Below are 21,439 nucleotides of genomic sequence, written 5' to 3' on the forward strand. Positions count from 1 at the left end.
ATTTGGGTAGCATGCACACTTGAAAACCTTGAGAGAGTCATAATCTGGTTTTTGATGAAACCATCTCTCTAATGGAGTCGTATTGCCAATGACCTTGCTAGGTAAACGATTTATAAGATATGTGGAAGCAATGAACGCCTCATCCCAATATTAAGAGGTATAGAGGCATGAGCAACAAGGGAAAGCCCTACTTCAACAATATGATGATGCTTGTGTTCAGCAGATGCATTTTGTTGATGTGGATGTGGGCAGGAAACATGATGTTCCATGTCTATGCTTCGGAAGAAAGAGTTGAGTTTTTCATACTCCCCTCCCTAGTCACTTTGGACTATGAGAATTTTTCTGCCGCTCAACAAGTTTCCGGTTGAAATATAGAAAAAAAATCAGATTTGAGTTTGAGCAAGCATATCCAAGTAAACTTACTATAATCATCGAAAAAACTAACATAGTATTTTTTTTCATCTCAAAGGAATCTCTGGCATGACCCCATACGTTACTGAATATTAGTTCTAAGGGAGCATGAGACACACATATGACATCAGATAAGGAAGTTGATGACTATTGGCACCACTGTTCAAGAAACCTTCCGATTCACCGATTAATCTTCCGATTTATCACTAATCGGGGGGTGACCGATAAGATTGTGCCTTATCTTTGCCGTTTATCTTTTGGACCGATTTATCATTCTGACAAGCGATTTATCGGGAATCTACCGATAAATCAGACCTATTCATAGCACGATTTTGCAAAAACTATGTTTATTTATGTTTTGTGGACCTTGTTACGTAATATGTACTATCATCCTATTTTGTTTGCAATTATACGAATAGGTCTGATTTATCGGTCTAGTTGTGGCTAATCAAATTCGTAAGCGGAACTGGTCTAGTTCTGATCGGTGCGCCCTCTGTGCGTCTCTTGAGGACTCGGATCATGCCTTCTTTGGTTGTGTTTTGGCTATGCTAGCTTGGTGTTGTATTGGGTCTCGGTTGGGTTTCTCTTGGGCCCCCCAACTCCTTTTCTGAGCTCCGTGGTATGTCGAACGGATTGCGTTGAGAGAACAAACGCATGTTCTGGTTTGGGTTCTCTACACTGTGTTGGGTTTTGTGGACCACTAGAAATAAATTTACCATCGAGCATGTTTTCCCTAACAACGGCTGATTGTTTATTCAAATTGTGTATGTTCTTGCAACAGTGAAAACTATTGACTAAGGATGTCGATCGGGACACAACAAAGGTACTTATATCGAGAGTACGGGCTTCTGCTTTCTCCTTGACCCAGCAAGATCATGCTTCCCGGGCCTAATCCTCGTTGCGCATCTATCATGGTTTGCTGTAGGTGGTTGGCCTGCGCGCCACTTTATCTTTTCTTTCGATGTTGGCGTGTGTGCCGTGAACCCCTTGGCCTATGTGCATGCTTTCTTGGTTGTTTAGCTTATTCGGACCAGTTGGGTGGTACTCTTATATGTTGGTTGTCGTTTCTTTGCTATTGTGGTTGGTGGCTTTATTTATAAAGTCGGGCGTCTGCCTTTTCCCTAAAAAAGAGAGCGTGAGAGGCGCTAGCGGTGGTTTCTTGGCTAGGACAGGACATGAAATCTCTCACCAAGATCCGTCGCCTAGCATGGAGCTGCGCAACTCTCGAGCTCGAGCCCGATCTGCCGTTGCCGTCTCTTGGAGGGCCCAGCGGTGACAAAGAGCCATGGTGAAAATATAGATTTTCAACACAATAGTTAACTAGCATGACAACATGCAAACATATACCATCCAGTAATCAGAAACACAATTGCATGATGTACAAATACTTATTTGAAGTGGTGCTTTTATGGATACGTAAATTGGCGCACCGTCATTACAACCTACTACTTCATGGGAATGGGGTTGACAAAGAGGCTCTCGATAGTCTTCCGAAGATACAAGCCGAAGGTGTATCCATCTTTCTGATCCGCATAATATAAGGTTGCGGTATTAATTAAATTTATAATCCGCTTCACCACCGGGAGCAGTGCTCGATTTTCAAAGCGAGCTTCATTTACTGTTTTCCATTCAGCTTCAACCAGTGAATTGATTCTGGCAATTGCAACCTCGCTTGTGACCCTATGCTCGACTATGTAAGACTCCAAAGTGCTTGCCACATCCACCTTCTCGCCCTACAAGTTTATATGACATTATCAATTATATACTTTGCCTTGATCAGTTGTGTGGTAACAAGTTATAATTGGGACAAAGTCCAAAAGGACTATACTTGAAATGCAGCAATGTCATCATATATACGCATTATCTTCCCGCCTGCTATAGCAATATTAGGGCAACCAATTGCCCACTCAAATGCTTCTTTGGTTACTTCATCACCCATGCCAACCATCAAAATTACACATAGGGTCGCTATACCTATGGACATGGCTGATAGATTCAGTACATCGTCAAAGCTTGGCTTGTGATTCCGGTGCAACCATTCGGCTTCTTGGAGTTGATAAGCAGAAATTTTTTGAAACTGCACAAAAGACAACAAATGAATCACAAAAGCAAAAAATGTGAAAAATCATATCACATACAAAAATTTGAAAGGTTGTCTCAGTCTCTAGTTGGTGCTGAAGCCGGAAGAAGTGAAACAATACACCACATTTTTCATTTGCTAATAAAATACAAAATGGTGCTAATCACGTGCAGGTTACATTCTTGTGCACCTCACAGCCCCAATCTTGACGATCACTACACAGGGACACGATTTAGCCTATTGGGGATTGGAGATTGTGGCCTTAGAGGTCTTTGCATGATGAGGATGAAGTTTAATGCACGGATCTATGCATCATGATCCTTTTGGGTGTCACAAACCACTACTTATTTATCAGTCTATTCAGACCATTTTGGAACCCTCCGCCGTTACTAAATGCCATGCTTTTTATTCCAGACTTCCTAAAACGTGATAATAAACTAGGTTGTATGCTTCTTCGAGGTAGAGGCCAAGAGTCCATTTTTCATCATAGTCAAAAATATATAAAGACATAAAACACATGATCGTTTACCGCTTTCCTGACATAGGCAACATGGTAGGTGTCACTGAATGCTTCACCACCAGCATCCTTAAAGATCCTCAAGAGTTCATTATTGTATCTTTTCAGGTAGCCAGGTAGAAGAGAAGTTGCACTCTCATCCCATCTACATGTTAGGTTACATTGCACGAAGATAATCCAAAGAAAATTAATTCGGTTGTTCCTTGCATTGCATGCTAGCAGTTTTTAACATATGAAGGTAAATCCAAACTACTAACCTTTGTATGGCCGCATTTAGCTGTCGACTTTCCTCTATGGGAGCGTGGGCATCATATGTGTCATCTATTATGGTCATTAGCGCCATTACCTTTGTAAAAAATATTCTTGATAGGGCGAAATCTTTTTCATGGTAAACCACACATGCCCCAAAGTAACTCTCCACCAAACGATCTCGAACATAGTTTATCTTCACATATCCATAAAAATCAACCGACCAACTGAAAATATTAAGTACTTTGATACTTTAGTTAAATATATTAGTCCTACTAAATTGTGATTAGATGGAGAATGTTTACGACACAATACATGAAGCCATGAATGGTTATTAGGTCCATCTTAATTGAATAGTGGATATAACAAAGACATACTTGGTAAGACATTTGAGTTCCTCCAAGTGGACATGTTGTAGAAGGTTAAAATCTAGCTTCGCGAGTTCCAATGGAATTGGGCTATTTCCTTCCTCATGTTTGTACTCCGAGATATAATACATTGTTTCCACCCTCTTAACGGTCCTCGGGAATGGTACGTCCAAGGAACGCTTAACATGCTCGGCTAAAGGGGGCTTGAGACTGCCTCTCATCAATTCAAGGTGATGCCTTGCAAAAGAAATGGCTTCTTGAAGTGATGGCTCACCGTGGATGAGAACGTGAGCTGCATTGTATAGACTTAAAAGTCCCCTTGGGTCACTAGAAATATCTTCCCTGAATCTCCCATCCTCATTCTTGAATGTGTTAAAAACATCTGAGGTCAAATGTTAGTGATGTAATGTTAATGAAAACTACCCATAATAAGTTGTAGGGAGTAATCTAAACTGTGGACCATCTTCTATATATGTTTTGTGGGAATTAGTTAATGACTTGTATGTATTCAAAAGAAGGCATACCTGGAGATACCCAAAGACCATGTTCCCTAAGCAAACGAAACCTGAGGGAAACTTCGTGGAGGCTAGAGCTACATAACTCACTCTCGAGGATGTCACTTAATGCAACATCAATCTGCTCTTTGAAGTGGTGGTCTATTCCGAGACGTTGGACGGTGTCCAATAAGGTGATCATTTCCAATGTGTTGTTGCAAGTCTTAAACAACACACAAACCTCCTCCTTTAGCTTATCAGCTCTCACAGTCATCCATTCCTCCGATCTCTGCATACATCCAAACACACGTGAACGGATTAGATGGCAATAAAGTAAGCTATCTCCAAATAAATTGAAAGTATATGATATGATTTTCTTGGGTGATGTCCGCTGGTTGGGAGTAAAAAACTAAATATCTAAAAGTATTATCTTGCAAATTGTATCCGATTCACATGTTTTCAACACTACGCTTGGTTCTCAAGGGGGCTAGCCCTAGTTTAACAGCATAGTTTTTTTTTTCAAAACCTTAGTAATTGTATTTCAATGTCTGGGCAATTGATACTCATGTTTTAAAAAGCCACGGATTTTCTGGTTTGGTTTAGAAAAAGAGGTGCATACCTCTTTCTCAAATACTAAAAAAAGGGTATCAGATATTCTAAGGTTTATGAAACTTTTTATTTATTAATGTCAAGTACATCAAAGTTTTTAAAATCATGAATTCTAAGAAGACCCCAGAATTCTCCTAAAACTAAAAAGAATAAAGCTTCCCAGCGTAGATTTAAAAACAATATCTCATAATGACTTGTTGCAACGATTACCTTTTTTATGTGCCGATATTAATCTCTACTCCTAATAGACGAATTGGTTGAATAGTCCCCCCCCCCCCCCCCACTTTCAACCGGTTTATTTTTAACCGGTTTTTTTCCATCAAATTACCCGCACCCCCACGCCCACCCACCGAAACGCGCCCAGCGAACCGGGAAAACCACGAGCGAGGCCTGCGGGGTGCCCTCGAGCGAGAACCACGGCAGCCGCCCTCGCACTCCATCCCTTCGCCGCCGCCCTCGCACCTGCACTACCTCCGTTCCCCGCGGCCGATCCTTTCCCCGCCACCGATCCCTTCGCCGCCGCCGATCTCGTCGCTACGATACGATCCCCTTCAGGAGCCGCCGCCAATCCCCTTGAGGAGCCGCAGCCGATCCCTTCGCCTGCCCGGCTAGGGTTCCCATCCGTGTCCTCGCCCTTGCGCCATTACCATCGCCTCGTTGCGGCGGCCCCCGTCAATCACCACCATCAGCAAATCCCAGCACATGCCGAAGCCGTCCAGCACCAACCTGCGCTCCTTCCTAGATCCATGATGGAGACCACGGTCTGGAGGGATCCACGACCGCGACAATGAAAACGGCACCCAAGTCGCCCACCCGTGCCCACTCCCAGCCTTTCCTCTGGACGCGACGCACAGGATCGGCAGAACACCACCGAGCGTAGCACCGACCACGATCTCCCCGCTGGCTGCCTCGGCGCCGTACGGCCGCGCGCCAGGAGTCCAACTTCAAGAAGGAACATCGGCCGGGGTTGCAGCGCGCTCGTCGAGTTCTACGCTCGCTGGTCTGTGGCCATCGATGGTGGGGGAAGGGGTCAGTCGGGAGATACAGAAGCCAGCAGATCGAGGGAGCCGGCAAGTGCGTTCTCAAGTCGTAAGGTGTTTGAGCCGGCCCTGCCGCCCTGCCGTGGGATATTGAGGTCGCCCTCATCATCGTCTTCTTCCTGTGCGGCCGCCTGTACAATGGTTCCTCTTCGTTTGGAGATCGATGTGTTTATTAAAAGCAGCAGTTCGTTTGTATGGATGGATGTGGAGCTTATTAGCTGAGACAACGATCAGCCTGTTCCCGTAAGCAGACAAAACTATTTTTATCTATTTTTTGGACGAGTGTGCTATAATTGCTATTAGCCTATTGAGGATTTTGCTACAGCTTTGATCTTTCTTTAAATAATTCTGGCTAGGAGAGTAGAAACAATATCTCTACTCATATGGAGTCATGGTACATGTTAGATGGTTGCTTTGACAGGAAACATATATTGCCTCGCCTCCATTGTTGTTTCGTCTCTGAGCATCAGGAGACTCGCTGTGATATGGATGTAGATGACAAGAAGAGTTCAGAGAAGTAATTTGAAGCAGATTCGTTGGTCCTAATTTGCAGGGAGGGCAATAATTTTCAGTGAGGCTGCGGACGGGATGAACCAAACTCCTGCACCCACTATGCAGACAAGTAATCTCTTACCCTTAAATTCCCTGCATTGTTTTACAGTTCATTAAATCCATTATCCAAGAAAACAATTATTTATGTTTCTATATCAAGAATAATATTCTCAACGGGATTATGAGCAAAAAGAAGGGAAGGTGATCAGGACTGCATCTTCAAGCGGCACCACAAAATCCTTGCGTTAGGTCTATGTTTAATGCATCAGAGTCAAACCTTAGACAATAGGCAATAGTGAAATCAGATGATGTTTCTCACGAAGATGGTACACATAGTGTGATGTTTGTTGTTTCTTCACAACACATGCTAAATATCGGATTATCTTCATTGTATAGCTAATCCTTCTGCCCTCTGCATTAGGCGAAGGCATAAGCCTAGGTTCAGAATATATTATTATATGTTGGACAGTTTAGTATTTACCATCTTCCTAGATTCTTCTATTATTGTTGAATGTATAATCGTTTCTTAATCAGAATTAAGAAATCTTTCCGACCAAAATAATTAAGCATGTATGAAGTACTCCAGACTAGCGATTTTTATATTTAAAGAAAAACCGTATGAAAATTTTCATGTAACTGTTACTGTGTAACTAATCTTCATTTCTAACAAAGTACGTATGGTATTTCCTTTCAAAATATGAGAAATTTTCAGCTAGGACAAACGTAAGTGTAGTTTTACATGATACAAAAGGAAATTATTGCGTGCCAAGTATATACTCCCTCCGTCCCAAAATAAGTGTCTCAAGCTTAGTACAACTTTGTACTAGAGTTAGTGCAAAGTTGAGACACTTATTTTGGGACGGAGGGAGTACATGTTTAGCATTTTGTACATCGAATTGGGCACACACACACAATTATTTCTGGTAACTTTTATATGCAAGGGATATATGAGGTCACCGAGGAGATCCTTACTGCAATCACATGCCTCAACGCCCAATGGTCCTATAATCTAGGATGTCATGTAGCATAAGTAGTACCCTATTAGTTGTTCACTGAAAAACATTCATGCTGGGATGATGCAATCTTTTACTTAATTTAGGATTTCTAGACTGTAATAAAACAAACTGATGAAGTTCGCTGTGAATAGGAATGTGGCTACGCTCTACGACAGTGATGTAAGGGAGAAGTGGCAACACAAATGAGTTGTTAGGAGAGTTCAAGAATTTGTTACTCCTGTTGCAACGCACGGGCATGTCAGAGAAAATATTCTGCCAGAGCTCTCCTAGTGCGTCCACTTTCTTCCGTGGCCAGCAGCAGCGACAAAAAATCTGGGCACTTAGGGTGAGATAGACAAGCATGATTTTCCTTTTTGTGATGATATCTGCATTCCAGAAGTAGTTCTTGCTTCATGAGATTCTGCTTATGTTTATTTTCAGATTTCAGGACTGACGTAGAGGAAATGATTAGTACTTTGAGCCGATCGTGGACCTGTGGTAGTTGATATGCTTGATTGTTCTGCTCTGCTTATCAACTAGCGATGCCTTAATTTTAATGTGGCCCCTAACTTATGAACTCTTAGTCTGGAAACTACAGTTATTCAGCGGTTAATTATAACTTTTAAGAATGGTTACCTTGATGTTGTTAGTTCTCCCTCTTGTTAACTAGCCAAGAGGTAGATCTCAGTTTCATTGAGCTGCTGGCTCTTAGTTTTTAGTGTTTCAGTCGTACTGCAATGCCAGCATCCTTTTTATTTGGCATTACGAAACAGTGACAACTTGATGCTGAAGCATGCTATAGTTTTTTTTTCAAGACAATATAGATGCAACTTAGTTCAAATCTGACACTTGTGAAAATTTTCACATGTTATACGTAGTTGGTGATGGGGTATATAGAGCATGTTGTAGTTGGTGACAATACATGATTGTTTCTGTGCAAATATATTCTTTCACCTTGAGTTCTTATTATTGTACATGATCATATGACAGCATTGTAGTTTCATCCACATCTCTGCCATAGCACTACAAACGGAAACTTTTATAAGTCCAATATTTCCAGTTTAAGAATGCATCGGCATTTTATTTATATTTATTGAGTCTCTACTAAATTGTTAATCTTGAGCATCACTCGATCAACTATGTGCATTGAAGTCTTATTTGCCTCTCTTAAGCTCGAGACTATTGGAATGGGTCTACTACTCTACTCCTTGCTAATCATCACCTGACCAATGATACGCTCCAACAGGACACCTCACCACTGGATGGAACTCACAATGACCGGAATCTACATCGTCCAGTGTGTCATGGTGTCCCTCCTCTAGCTCACTCATGGTTATCGCCATCTTTGTTGCCCTTTCACAAATCCCTATGGGGGAAATAATGTATGACATGTGTTGCCTACTTGATTCCGGCTTTACAGATCTTCGCACGTGACCTGCGGTGAGGACCAGTTTCTTAGGGGACATAGTTGAAGAGCAGCATTGATTGGTAAGCCTAATAAAGATTGAAATTTATCAGTTTGTTTCCTATTTTTTCTCCGTTTTACTATCTTTATTCGCAAAGTTAAATAAGTATGTATATTTTAGTCCTATAATTTACTAACTATTTCAATCTCTCTTGTGGATCTGTGGTGAGGTGCATGGTGACCTGTGGCGCCTGAGGGCATCTGGATGTTGGTAGACGCACTAAGTTGTGGCGGCCACCAGCTGCAGCAGCTGCACTACAGGGCGGCGGGCGGCAGTAGCAAGATGAGGCAGCGACCACCAGCAGCTGCACTACGGGGCGGCGTTAGCGAGTAGCAGCAGTAAGGCGAGGCAGTGGTGAGCAGCGGAACAACCATGCAAACTGCAAGAAGAATGAAACAGCGGTAGCAACATATGGTGAATCATCAGGTATCACTTCTTTCATATGCCTTATGTCTGAGCATGATTAGGAGCTAGCTTGAGAAGAGAAGTTAGTGCACATCCTTTTAACTCTAATCTATCATGGTAATTGCTTCAGCTCACATTTTTTCCAGTTTACAGATACCCATGAGATGAAATACCATGCTATCTTTTAGTCAGATAAGTTGATGATATGTGCCAAATTATACATGGTAAGATTGGTACTTTTTTCTTGACGTATATTATTAGCAAGCTCTTCTTATAAATATGATTTATCAATTTGTAGTAATACATCCCATGCAAGATTACTCTTGTCCGATGTGTTATAATTAATTGCAATATAAAACATTTTGGCTGCTATGTTGTCTGCTCTATAGTTGGATATGGCCGGCTATGCTATATCTATTTAGGAAGGTTGAGCACAAAGTAAGAAAATACTACTTTCATCATAAAATCAGTTGCTTAAAATATTAGTGTATCATGATCTAAAAAAGGTGTATCATTTGTGATATATGTACTGTTTTTAAATTGTCACAAAGTATATGCATACACTATTCATTCATCCATCCAGATCTAATGTATCTTTTCATGTCCCTGCAAAAGAGCTTATCACTATGTGTGTTCTGGTTATATATCAACAAGAATAGCAGAGGAATCAATGGCAAAAATAAGGAACAATATTCTTCTTATTTCCAAGAAAGGCATTTAGTTGATTCATGTCAGTTCTTGGAACTAAAGCATCATACAATGATAGGTAACAGTAAGATACTTGACACATCTGAAGCTGAAAGTGTTCTCTTATATTTCGTAAACTTTTTCATTGTATTATATAAGAGCGTCAAAGTCGTGTTCTGTTTTTTTGGATACAGCAATGATGTTTTGATCATTGCTTTAGTAAAACATACATACGAACTATGACAGTGAAGCTAAATTCATGCCCAATGGTCAATTCAAGACTTCAAGGTTAATTTATTTTGTGTGTGTTGCTTAAAATGTTAAAGCTGGCCTACATCAATTTTTGCAGGTGGGCTGGTGCTCTTGGCATAATACTTTTTGTGCAGTTGTGTTACAACATGTTTTCATTGAGATGTTATCCAATATTTTTCAGCTCCTAAAGGTTGTGCACTTATGCCATAATTTTTTTGTGTGAAACTATAACAAAATTGTGTAAGGTGAAATTTTGGTAGTTGTGTAAGCTGACCAATTTACTCTTTTCTTTCTTAAGATCACATTATAGTACTTGCATAAGCTGAACCAAGATGCTTTCTTGCTACTGCTGTAGTATGTAATGAAATTCTGAGATAATAATGTAGTTAAGCAACTTTCTGTAACTGACTCTGTAGGTCTTAGTAGTGCAGATTCCTTTTGGACTGCAAGGAGTTTACTGAGATACAAATCATTGTGTGCAGTATAATCATATGAATATTCCTGCTTAGTTGTAGATATGTAGGTTTAGTAGCTTCTCGGGTTCCCATCTAATCCTAACATGCAGTTGTTTTTTTTTTGCCTGTACCATTGTTTCTTGGAATAGTCTATTAGTCATGTCTGAACCTAGCGTTCCTTAACAGATAGGCTCCTTATTTCAAAAGGATTAAATGAGTCTAGATGGTCATGGCTTGTCGTCCGTCTTGAAGCGGATTCGGAGCCCGTAGGATCACACACCGTATGGCTTGGACATCGGCAGAAGATACAAGATTGGTAATGATATTACTTGCCTCAGTGCTCAATTTATATTTTATGATCCAATTAATTTGAACTTATTTACTTGGTTGTCTCAGCTAATTTATTTGTCCTCAAATGCAGACAAGCGTTCGGTCGAAAAACTCAAATTATTCCATCGATAGAATAACATGAAGAACAAGTACTGGGATGACATGGTTGTTACTACAATAGTAAAAGGCCAAGTCACGGGAGGAGAGATGCTCAGCGTGTGTGATGGACATGGTGGCTCGGAGGTGAGGTTATCTTCTCTTGAAAATCTTGACCCACAAAAGAAATTAACCTTGACGCCGTGGGAACCAGGAAAGCGTAGATCACGAATGGCCCCACAATTTGGTGGTGTTTGTGTGTTGTGCAGTCAAACCTTTCTACCAGCTCCATGGCGATGCAGCAGTATCACCTTCTCAGGGAGATGAGATGATGGGATGTGGCCGCGTCGTGCTATCTGTTGTTGTTGTGCTAGGTTTGTTGTGTGTGTGTGTGCGCGCGCGCGCGCGTGTGAGAGAGAGAGAGAGGGAGGGATGGAGGGCATTGGCTGATAGGGGATGGTTATGTTGTTGCTAGATATGATCAACGTTCTGTCTATGTCTTTAGAGAAGCCTTTTGCTTTAGTTTAACTAGGGTGGAGAGTGGGCACTGTTGTGACAAAGTTGCATGTTACTAGATTATCAAACATGTTGTTTAGGTGAATATCTACCGTCGGAAAGAGAGCAATGGTACTTTGATTGTACTGTTTTATGCTCGATGTTAAAGAATACTCTTGCAAGCAGTTAGCGACGAGCTGATGGTGCATTATATTGTATAGAAGATTCTTTTGATCCCACAATGCCAATTGTGCATTTATTGTTCTATACCTATTTTGTCCCGCATGAATCTCTATATTTAAAAATTATTGGTAGTAACTATTGATTAACTCCGTGCTTACCTCTCAAGTTCTTTGCGGAATTTTTGTAATTGTTAGTAGTACATCAAGTTTTGAATAATACTCCCTCCGTTCCTTTATGTAAGGTGTATTATTTTCGGCACGATGACCAAGGCGCATAATTATAGAGGTGTTAGGACAAAATTGCCCTTGACAAATTTGTTAGTTAGTGGCAAGTAAATCAGTGAGTCCAGGAAAGTAAGAGATACATGCAATCAAGAAAGAGATAGTTTCCTTATTTTGATACAAGGAGAGATACAGGAAATCGGGAGAGAGATACTTTCCTCTTTCTGGAGGGATACAAAGGGAATTATGAGAATTTAGAAGAAATGCACCTTACATTGTGGAATTTTATCAAAAAAAAATACACCTTATATAAAGGAATGGAGGGAGTAATTATTAGTAAGTACATGTTGATCACTGCTTATAATGAAAATAAACGTCCATGGTTTAAAGGAGCTTTGTTCTTTCAGTCCATACCAAGTTATGTGGGTTATACTGAAGCTTATATTGTCTCGGGTTAATCTGCACATCAAATATTCCAAGCTTCCTTTTTATGAGCAAACGGGTGAACTAAGAAAGGAAAACTTGTTCTCTGCCTGAACTAGCTGAACATTGTCAACTTAGTAAAATGATATGAACTTGTGTGTAATGCACATAGCAGGTCGAAAAACTACCATTGTATTTTCATATACTGTTTGAGGCACAATTTTTCTGAAAACATGTTGGTGGTCAGTGGTCAACAGAAGCTTTCGACATTCTGCATGGTGTTAATATTCTTGAATTTGGTTTGGTTGAGTGCATAACTGAGTAACATTTCTCTTCATATTCTTACTATATAATTTCAAACACATTTTTTCTGGAAAATTGGCATGTGACGAGGGAGTATTGTTCACATACCCTCCTATACACTACATGGATCTAAGATTTTGTGTAAGTTATCGTAACTTTTCATTCTATGTGGCATTAGTATCAACATGTTGAAACAATATTTCTTTTTTTACTTAGTCCATGATGCTAGAGTCAACACGAGGTAAGAAGTTTTGCGAGAAGAAAACTATCCAGACGTTGGCAACATTATTTGATAGCTGGCCTAGGATAGGCAACGACATCTCATCGTGCAACATGATAAGTAAAGTATTTTGTCTATTGTTGTCATGGTTTATTTGTTGTTTCTAATAGATCCACTTGTAGATTTATCTTCCCTATGCATCCATCGGCCGATACATCTTAGACATCATCAACAAAGAGGCACGTCGTCTATATATTATGGGCCCTATTCAAACATCACAATCGTTAGAGGATAAAAATTTGAGGCATGCACTGAAATTTAAAAGTTTTGCAAGGGATTTCAAAGAAGCACTCGAAATAAAGCCGCCTGGTTGGAATTCTGATATATCTAAATGGCAACATTTATTTTCGGTTGGTATTTCAACGAGTATAGACGGGTAATGAATTCATAACAAAAACATTTATTTTTGTTATCACTATATTCTTTATATTATTAATTTTAAAAACAGCAGGAATGTGTCTGGCTATTTTGTTTTTCATTTTATGCTCTGGTGGAACGGTAAAGAATTGGTAAGCCGGTTTGCGGGGTGAGTATTGTTTGTTACATGTTTTAATACCTTCAGCGTGAAATTTTCATACTAACTACATATATTGTTTGTGCAGGATGGATATGAGTTGAGGAAACAATTTTTATTATACTTGCTAAAACATCATGGAAATAAAGCTAAAGGCAACTTTCCTGATATTGTGAAAGAATGTTTTAAGCACATCATCTAGATATTGATAGTTTTGTAATAGGTGTTAAGGTCGAACATCGCTCAGTTTGTTACATGGACATGTCGTTAATCTTTCTTTTTGTTATCATTTTACATTGCAAAAATGGACTTCAATTATTCAATAATTGTGTTTGTGTTATATTGTTTGTACGTGTGAAATTTAACATGTAACTCTTGCAAACTATTTCAAGAGCCCGTGGCAACGCACGGGCACTCTACTAGTAAGATGTAATATATGAATTATAAGATTATCAATTAGGGAACACAAAAACACCAATGGAACTTGGATGCAGGTGCACCCACATTGAAATAAATATTTGAAAATAAAAAAAGTCAAACAGTTTTGAAACTTTTTGTAACGAACATGGTATAGTGTCATACTAACGTGTAATGCTTTGCGAAGAAATGACTTCCATAGTCGTCTTTGAGGGGAAAAAACGGTTCTATGTAAAAGTTGCTATTCGAGTTTTCTGAAGTTGCAGTTTTGTTTTTTCACCGTGAAGAACATGAAAGTCAGTTTTCGCAGAACTTCATACGTGAGTAGAACACTCGACTATGTTCCCCACAAAAAAATTCCAGAATTGATTGATTATTTTATATTTTCAAAAATTAAAATGGCATGTCCAAAAATTCGTGTCGCTATGCTGTAGTTGATACCTAATGTTAAATGTCCACACCCCCTCTGAGTAAGTGCTCACAATTCAATAGGAGTATTTAGGATGGTAGAAACACTTAAAAGAACGCATACTACTTATATACCTGCAGTGGTTTTGGCTGGTAGTCGAGGAAATAGTCGCCCCACAGCGAGGAGGTTTGATGGCCCGATAGCTTCCCAGAAGCAGCTGAAACGCAGGAGGCCCTGCCGCTGCTGGCTGCTCCTTCGTTAACATTACGGGATGGTACATAGCTCGAGGCTCGGAGGAGACGAGTGGATGGCGAGGAGCTACGATAGGCTTTGGGGACATGGAGATGCAGATTGGGAGAGACATGAAAAGGCATTGTCTTGCCGGCCGTCTGGTGAAATTTTCTCAAGGCAAGAGAAGCTCAGTGGTGTTGGGCTACTACTAAGAAATACCGCAGAAGGATCTATAACTTGCACATCATCGCCCCCAACTCAATCAACGCAGCGAAAGATCGGTGGTTTCGTGCGACCTTGGGGGCGTACCGCGTACAGGAGACGGTCGCTGGTCCGAACGCGGAGCTGCGAAGGCGGTGGGAGGAGGAGGGGACGGTGTGGGTGCATGGAGTGGGGTAGCGTGTCCATCTATATAAAACGGAGAAACCCACCATGACGCCCCGGGTTCGCCGGCGAGGTGCGCTAGATTTGGGGTTGGTTCGAATTTCTAAATCGAGCGGAAATTTGTCGTTGGTCCATCGCAAGCGGGAGTGGAGACTTCTCAACGGCCGGGCTTGGCGTTTGCTTTGGACGGGGGCAACAGGGCATCTTTTCGCCTCGACCAAAATAGAGTACAATGCATCTTTTGTACTACGATGTATACGTCAGTATCAAACCATTTTCTTTTTGCGGCAAATTTTGTAATTTTCGTAGCAGTAGCCTAGAAAGATTCCTAAGAGCAACTCCAATGCGGCGACCGATTTTGTCTGCGCGGATAGAAAAATCGGTCCAACGCGCCGACTCAAACAGATTTGCGTCCGCGCAGGCACGCGCACGAGCGCCTTCTCCTCCCCCTTGGCCCGCCATTTCCCTCCATATCCCCCAAAACCCTCCCTCCCGCACACGCTCCCGCCGCTCGTCATGGACGCCGACCTTGATGCCGCCACCGGCCTCGCCTCCCTCGCCTTGTCCGGCATCACGTCTGCCCCCTCCAGCAAAGGCAAGCCTCGCGCCCCCCGCAAGACCGCCGTCGCGCCCAAGACGAAGAAGAAACTGACGGCCGAAGAGCGGGCAAGGGAGTCGGCGAAGAGAAAGAGCCGGAGGCATGCGACGGACGCAAGGGACGAAGCCATCACGGTGGCCGCCATCACCGCCGCCGCGCAGCAGGAGGCCACCAACGCCCGCGTCGCGGCGACAACGAGGGAGTCGCTAATTCTGCTAGGGTTAAACCATGGCCAGCACAACCTCGTCAACGCCGTCGTGGCCGCGGCCAGCACCGGCTCATCTGTGTTCCCTCGAATGGTGCTGCTCGACTCGCCCCGCGCGTCGGCGACACAGCCGAGGGCCGGCTTCTACATCTACCCGCAGGCCTCCTGACTCTCTGGTGAATGCTCTCCCGAGGTGAGCTTGGTAGCGCCGTCCACGCCCGCGTCCGCGCCCATCGATCTCAACGCCACACCGGTGGCCAGTGGCTCTTCATCCGGAGGGGCGAGGAAACGCTCGCGGCATATGCCAGCGGACGTGCTGCCGGCGCATGCAACCTGTTCGACGTAATGCCGGAGGACGGCGACGACAACTACATGTAGAACATCATCTTCGAGGGTGGTGTGCTGGCCGCTGGCGGTGCCACCGGGGCCGGCTACGATCCCGACGAGACAAAAAGGCAGGACAGCCGAGGGCCGTTCACGCCGTCCACCTTTGATCAAGATTAGGTCGCCTTCATGCACGATCAGGTCGGCTTCGACCTGGACGGCTTCCCCCTCGACCACGAGTTTCCGGATGACTACGGACAAGAGAAAGAGGAAGACTTGGACATCCAAGGGGATCCTTTGTTCGAGGACGAGCTCGCCAACCAAGCCGTCGGGGCGAAGCGGAAGCGCAAGAGCAAGCGGACCAAGACATACACGGCGGCCGAGGACAAGCTCCTTTGTGAGTGTTGGAGGGACATTGGGCAAGACCCCAAGATGGTTGCCGAACAAAAGGTATCAACCTTTTGGATTCGTGTCCACCGCGAGTTCCATGAGCGCAAGAAGTTTCGGCCGTTCCAAATCCAAAGCACGCGCGGGTGGGTGTCCATTTCGAGGCGATGAAGGGTGATCCAACAAGAATGCAACTAGTTTTGTGCCACTCTTGAGAGCATCAAGACACGCCCCGTGAGAGGCATCGGCATGCAAGACATGGTATGCTAGCAAACGGCTCTCTTTTGTGTCATTCCGCTTATGCTTGCGTGTCCATTTCCATATCCATTTGCCAATATACTTGCATGAAATACATTTGTAGGCATTCCAAGCTTTGGAGGCATTCAAGGTCCAACACAATGGCAAGTGCTTCTACCTCTCCCATTGTTGGAGGGTCATCAAAGACGAGGGGAAGTTCAAGGCGCAATATGCCGCCATGAAGTCGCGTGGGGGGGGGGGGGGGGGGAAGCAAGCCGTGGAGAAGGTTGGGGACGGCGAGAAGGCACGATCGCGGGGGAAGACCAACTCCAAGAAGGAGGACAAGCGGGATGCAGCGTCGAACGCCTTGATCGCAAGCTGGAGAGCATGATGAGCAAGAAGGACTCAAGAGAGGAGGAGCATCGGCGATACAAAGAAGAACAAATGAACGCCTTCATGGAGATCCAAAGGAGGAGACTTGAGATGGATGCGGAGAAGCAAGTCAAGATGCTTGAGATGGAGGCGGAGAAGCAAGCCAAGATGCTAGAGATCGAGGCGCCAGCGCCAAGACCAAGGCGAAAGAAGTGGCTCTCGCGAGCATGATGACCGGGGTGGAGATCATGAAGGTGGATCTCAACACCGTGTCGCCAAGAAAAAGGCCGTGGTTCGAGAAGATGCAGGCCGACATGCTCAAGTTCGACGACGAGTGACCTATGGCGGCGAGCACCATCCTTGTTTTGTGTGCCGGCAGGTGTGCTGGCATATGACCACGGGCCGCGATGGCATGATCGAACTCAAGTCACACCCCTTTTGTGTGCTGGCATGTGTGCCAGTATGAACTATGTGGTGTTTTTTTAAGCTGGCATTGTATGTCGGCGCTGGCATGGTGCCGGCATGAGCTTCGAGCGACGACATGGCCACTGACATGATCTATGGCCACGGGTCTTTTTCAAAATTTACGTGCGGATATGAAATGAGTCGGCGCATTGGGCGGACTGCCGACTCAAATCTAAAATAGGACGGACGCCAAACGAACGGCCGACCCAAAGGAACAAAAAGCAAACAAAAGTGCGGTCCATTTGAATCGGCGCATTGGAGTTGCTCTAAGCGGCTAGGCTGACTATCCCTTTCCGAACCGAAACTGCTCCACGGACGATATGTACCGTCCAATCAAACAATCCAGCGGCCGTCGCAAAGTCAATCATATGCATGTGTGGCTGCTTTTAACCCCGGCAAAAAAAAAAAGATTCTGCCGGACGGTAGTTCAGAATCCTAGGATGACTCCTAGGCGGCTAGGCCGACCATCCTGGCACTCACATGGACACCAAGCCCAAAAAAATAGAAAGATTCTGTATTTTCGTGCTCGTGGACAGCCAGCGGATGTAGGCCAGGAGGAAGAACAGAGTGTTTGCTTGCTCGCTCGCTGTTTGGTGTGGGTCATACATCGCCTTTTCTTTTGGTAAATGTTTGCGTTCGGGGCGCCGACCGAACGCTCCGCCGGACGCACGAGCGCCTTCTGATTAAACACGATCGAACGCTGCATCTTATTCGCCGAGGGTCAACCACCCACGCGTGACTTTTTTTGGCCCATCACCGCTCCTATCTTATCTCCTCCCGAAACAAACGTGGCTCACTCGTTTGCTGCAGTGCATCGGCTCCTATCTCCAGAAGCGCTCCTGTAGATGGCTCCACCGCGTGATTTTTTTTTTCAATCTCCGCACCGCGATGCACAAACTCTGCTGCAACAGAGGTGCTTGGACCGTGCCGGGGCGCCGCGATGGAGGTGCAGGGACCGCGCCGGGGGCGCCGTGCCAAGCCGTGCCGACGAGTCTCCATGGATGACCACGGCGAAGGTTGTGATGCCAGCGAGCGGATAACGATGCTGGAACTAGCATTTTGTTTTGCTTCAACCGGCCAAATTCAGAGCTGGAACCATAGTTGTTTTTTGCTGCAACCAATAAGTGAGTTGGAAACACAGCTGGTTTTTGCTACAACTATATCATTTTTTTGCTACAACCGGCGTCGCTATTTGCTACAATCTTCGGCGGTGTAGTTTGGTGGCCCACGACAACAAACAGCTGCAACCGGGAGATGAGGAAAGTTGCAACCCACGCCGCGAAAAGCTGCGTCCGGCAACAAAAAAAAGGCTACTACTGTCAGAATGATGTGCTGCAACCAACGACGGCGTACTTGTGGCCGGCGACGGCAGATGCGAAAAAGCTTCAAACGGTATGCGAAAAAGCTTCAACCGGTATGCGAAAAAGCTTCAACCGGCAAAGGAGTAAGCTTCAAGCATGGAAAAGCTTCAAATTGGTGTGGAAGAAAAACTTTGAACCATGAAAAAAGTTTCAACAGGCAAAGGAGTAAGCTTCAAGCATGGAAAAGCTTCAAATGAGTGTGGAAGAAAAACTTTGAACCATGAAAAACTTCAACCGGCAAGGAAAAAGATTCAATCGGTAAGGAAAAAAGCTTCTACTGGGCGTCGGCATGGTGACAATGGTGTGAGCGGCAACACCAGGACCTACGGCCGGCGGTGGCGGCTAATTTGCTGCAACGACGTAAGGGTCGAGCGTTCTACAACGACGGTGCTTCCACAGAACGACGACAGGGTGTTCGGATGAGGTCCTGCTGGAACCGACGAGCACGGGTCCTGCGAGGATGCCGTCCGGCGGCGGGGACGGCACCCAACGGCGAGTTGCTGATGCTTCAAGGGGACGGCAGCCGGCGTCGGGGCCGGCGGGAGCTTCAAGGTCCGGCCTCAAGCGTCATCGATGCTATTTTGGATCGGATGCCGTTTTGTTTAAGAAAAAAAAAAGCAAAAGGCTTGATCTGACGGTGGGTAACAACCGAATCTAATGCATCAGATGTGACCGGCCAAAAAACTGGGCTGGCGCGCCGGCGCTGGGCAGTGCCCTTTTTTTTGAGGGAAGGGTCATACATCGCCTGACGCGAGCTGCAGCGACCGCTCGCGTCAGGGCTTCGCGAATGGGCCGGTCCAGGTCGGTTACCGGTAAGTTTGTCTTTCCGTTTTTTTACAAACAAAATTTAAAAATTGAATTTTTAATATCTTAACACAATGTGAAAAAATTAACTTAATTCAAAATAAAAACTGTTGATAGTATATAATCGTTTTGACATTTTAAAAATATCACGTGTTTCAAAAATATTGTGTGATATTATAAAAAGTTAGACATATATAAAATAAATGTTTGCAATGTATATGAAAATGTTGATAGCATACAAAACAAATCTCGTGACATTTTAAAAATATTCATACGTTTCAAAAAAATGTATGTGTCATTAAAAAAATTGAATCGTGCATTTGGAAAATGTTATACCTACATAAAATAATTTTTTAGATGTACATGAAAAAATATACAATGTTTTTGAAAAAAATAGACATCAAGCATGTATTAAAAAATTTATTCATTTTCATTAAAAATGTAATCATGTATTATGAAAATGTTAAACATGTATAAAATTGGTCTTGATATAGAAGAAAAAAGTAGACATAAAAATATTTTTTAAAATGTTATTGTGTATTTTAAAAATGATGTCTCAGAAAATGTCTCACATGTACATAGAAACCCGAGGAACAACGATACAAACAACACGTAGGAAACAAAATTAGAAATCACGAACATATTTTGAAATCCGCGAACATTTTATAATTCACAAAGAACTTTTATATCTATGAACAGCTTTTGATCTATGAACAATTTTAGAAAATGAGAACTTTATTTTTGGAAAACACAAACAAACTTTGAAAAATTAGAACAAATTTTGAAATTCTAAACCAAATTTTTAAAAATGAGAACAAAAATTAACATTCTGAACAATTTTTTGAAAACACAAACAAAATTTTAAACGATAAGTTTTTTGAAAACGTGAACAGTTTTTGAAATTTAGAACATTTATTGAAAGGGTGAACAAAATTTGAAACTCTGAACATTTTATGAAAACCTGAAGAAAACATGAACATTTTTTGAAATGCAAGAACTTTCTTAATACACTAAAATATTTTGAATGTGTGAAATTTTTTTGGTAACACGGACAATCTTTTAAAAAATAGAACACATTTCGATTTGTGAGCAAAACTTTGAAACGAACATTTTTGAAATTTGCTAACATTTTCGGATTTTATGAACCAATTGTTTCATAATGTTAACATTTTCTTAATTCCCAGAAATTTTTAAGGATTTGTGATTTTTTTATATCCCATCTTTTGTGGAAAAGAAAAAAACGAAAACAAAAATGAAAGGAAAAGAAAGAAAGAAACAGAAACAAAAAAACGAAAAAAACAAAAAAAACCGTACAAGGAACCTTCTGGACGGTTCCCAAAACCGGTAAAACCGGCTGGGAATGAATCTTCTAGGACTTTCACAAATTCGAAACTCCCAAGGGATTCGAACAGTGTGAGATGGGCCGGCCCGTGTGGTCGCGCACCTGTGCGCCCGACACTTTGAGGCAGTTCCAGATCCAGTAGCCCAATTTGTGCTTCCCGTGCAAGAGGGCCTACTCATGTAGCCCAATTCTCTGTTGGAGATAATCACGATTAGGAAGTCGAGTCCGGCATGGACTTGTAGTTGTGGCCGAGTCGGCTGCGTATAGGTTGAATTAATAGTAGCTATATACTGTATATAATTACGTGGTTCCCCCTGTAAACCCTGATCGAATCGACTCGAGAAAAGCAATAAACTGATAGGTGCGACCGTCGACTTGTGTGTTGGATCGAACAAGCCGGCGGCTGGTTGCTTCGTACGTGCCTGCTTTGTCCTAGCTACATACGTCAAGAAGAAACGATCCACCTGTGCACAAGCGT

At 43.0% G+C, this 21,439-nt stretch overlaps 1 protein-coding gene and 2 long non-coding RNA genes across 4 annotated transcripts; 2 read left to right on the forward strand and 1 right to left on the reverse strand.

The window, feature by feature from the left end:
* Nucleotides 1–1,856: 1,856 nt before the first annotated feature.
* On the reverse strand, nt 1,857–4,414 carry LOC147987956 (tau-cadinol synthase-like). The gene is made up of 6 exons (XM_087542557.1): nt 4,150–4,414; nt 3,635–4,007; nt 3,266–3,484; nt 3,021–3,153; nt 2,240–2,488; nt 1,857–2,144 (listed from the first exon to the last, which is right to left on the reverse strand). The coding sequence occupies exons 1-6, from the start codon at nt 4,412–4,414 to the stop codon at nt 1,857–1,859; spliced, it is 1,527 nt and encodes a 508-aa protein (XP_087398683.1).
* Nucleotides 4,415–5,167: 753 nt separating this feature from the next.
* On the forward strand, nt 5,168–8,888 carry LOC147987957 (uncharacterized). Of its 2 annotated transcripts, XR_015617757.1 has the most exons (6): nt 5,168–6,011; nt 6,322–6,390; nt 7,468–7,661; nt 7,757–7,813; nt 8,562–8,647; nt 8,736–8,888. It is a non-coding gene; the product is annotated as an uncharacterized LOC147987957 (long non-coding RNA). The 2 variants fall into 2 exon arrangements; XR_015617756.1 differs by lacking the exon at nt 7,757–7,813 and having other exon boundaries at nt 8,736–8,883.
* Nucleotides 8,889–9,097: 209 nt separating this feature from the next.
* Nucleotides 9,098–10,285, forward strand: LOC147987958 (uncharacterized). The gene is made up of 3 exons (XR_015617759.1): nt 9,098–9,207; nt 9,333–9,410; nt 10,223–10,285. It is a non-coding gene; the product is annotated as an uncharacterized LOC147987958 (long non-coding RNA).
* The last annotated feature ends 11,154 nt before the right edge of the window (nt 10,286–21,439 follow it).

The sequence above is a fragment of the Triticum urartu genome, chromosome 2A, assembly GCF_056163025.1.
Source record: "Triticum urartu cultivar PI428250 chromosome 2A, HENAU_Tu73, whole genome shotgun sequence".
In the NCBI taxonomy this organism is placed as follows: Eukaryota; Viridiplantae; Streptophyta; class Magnoliopsida; order Poales; family Poaceae; genus Triticum; species Triticum urartu.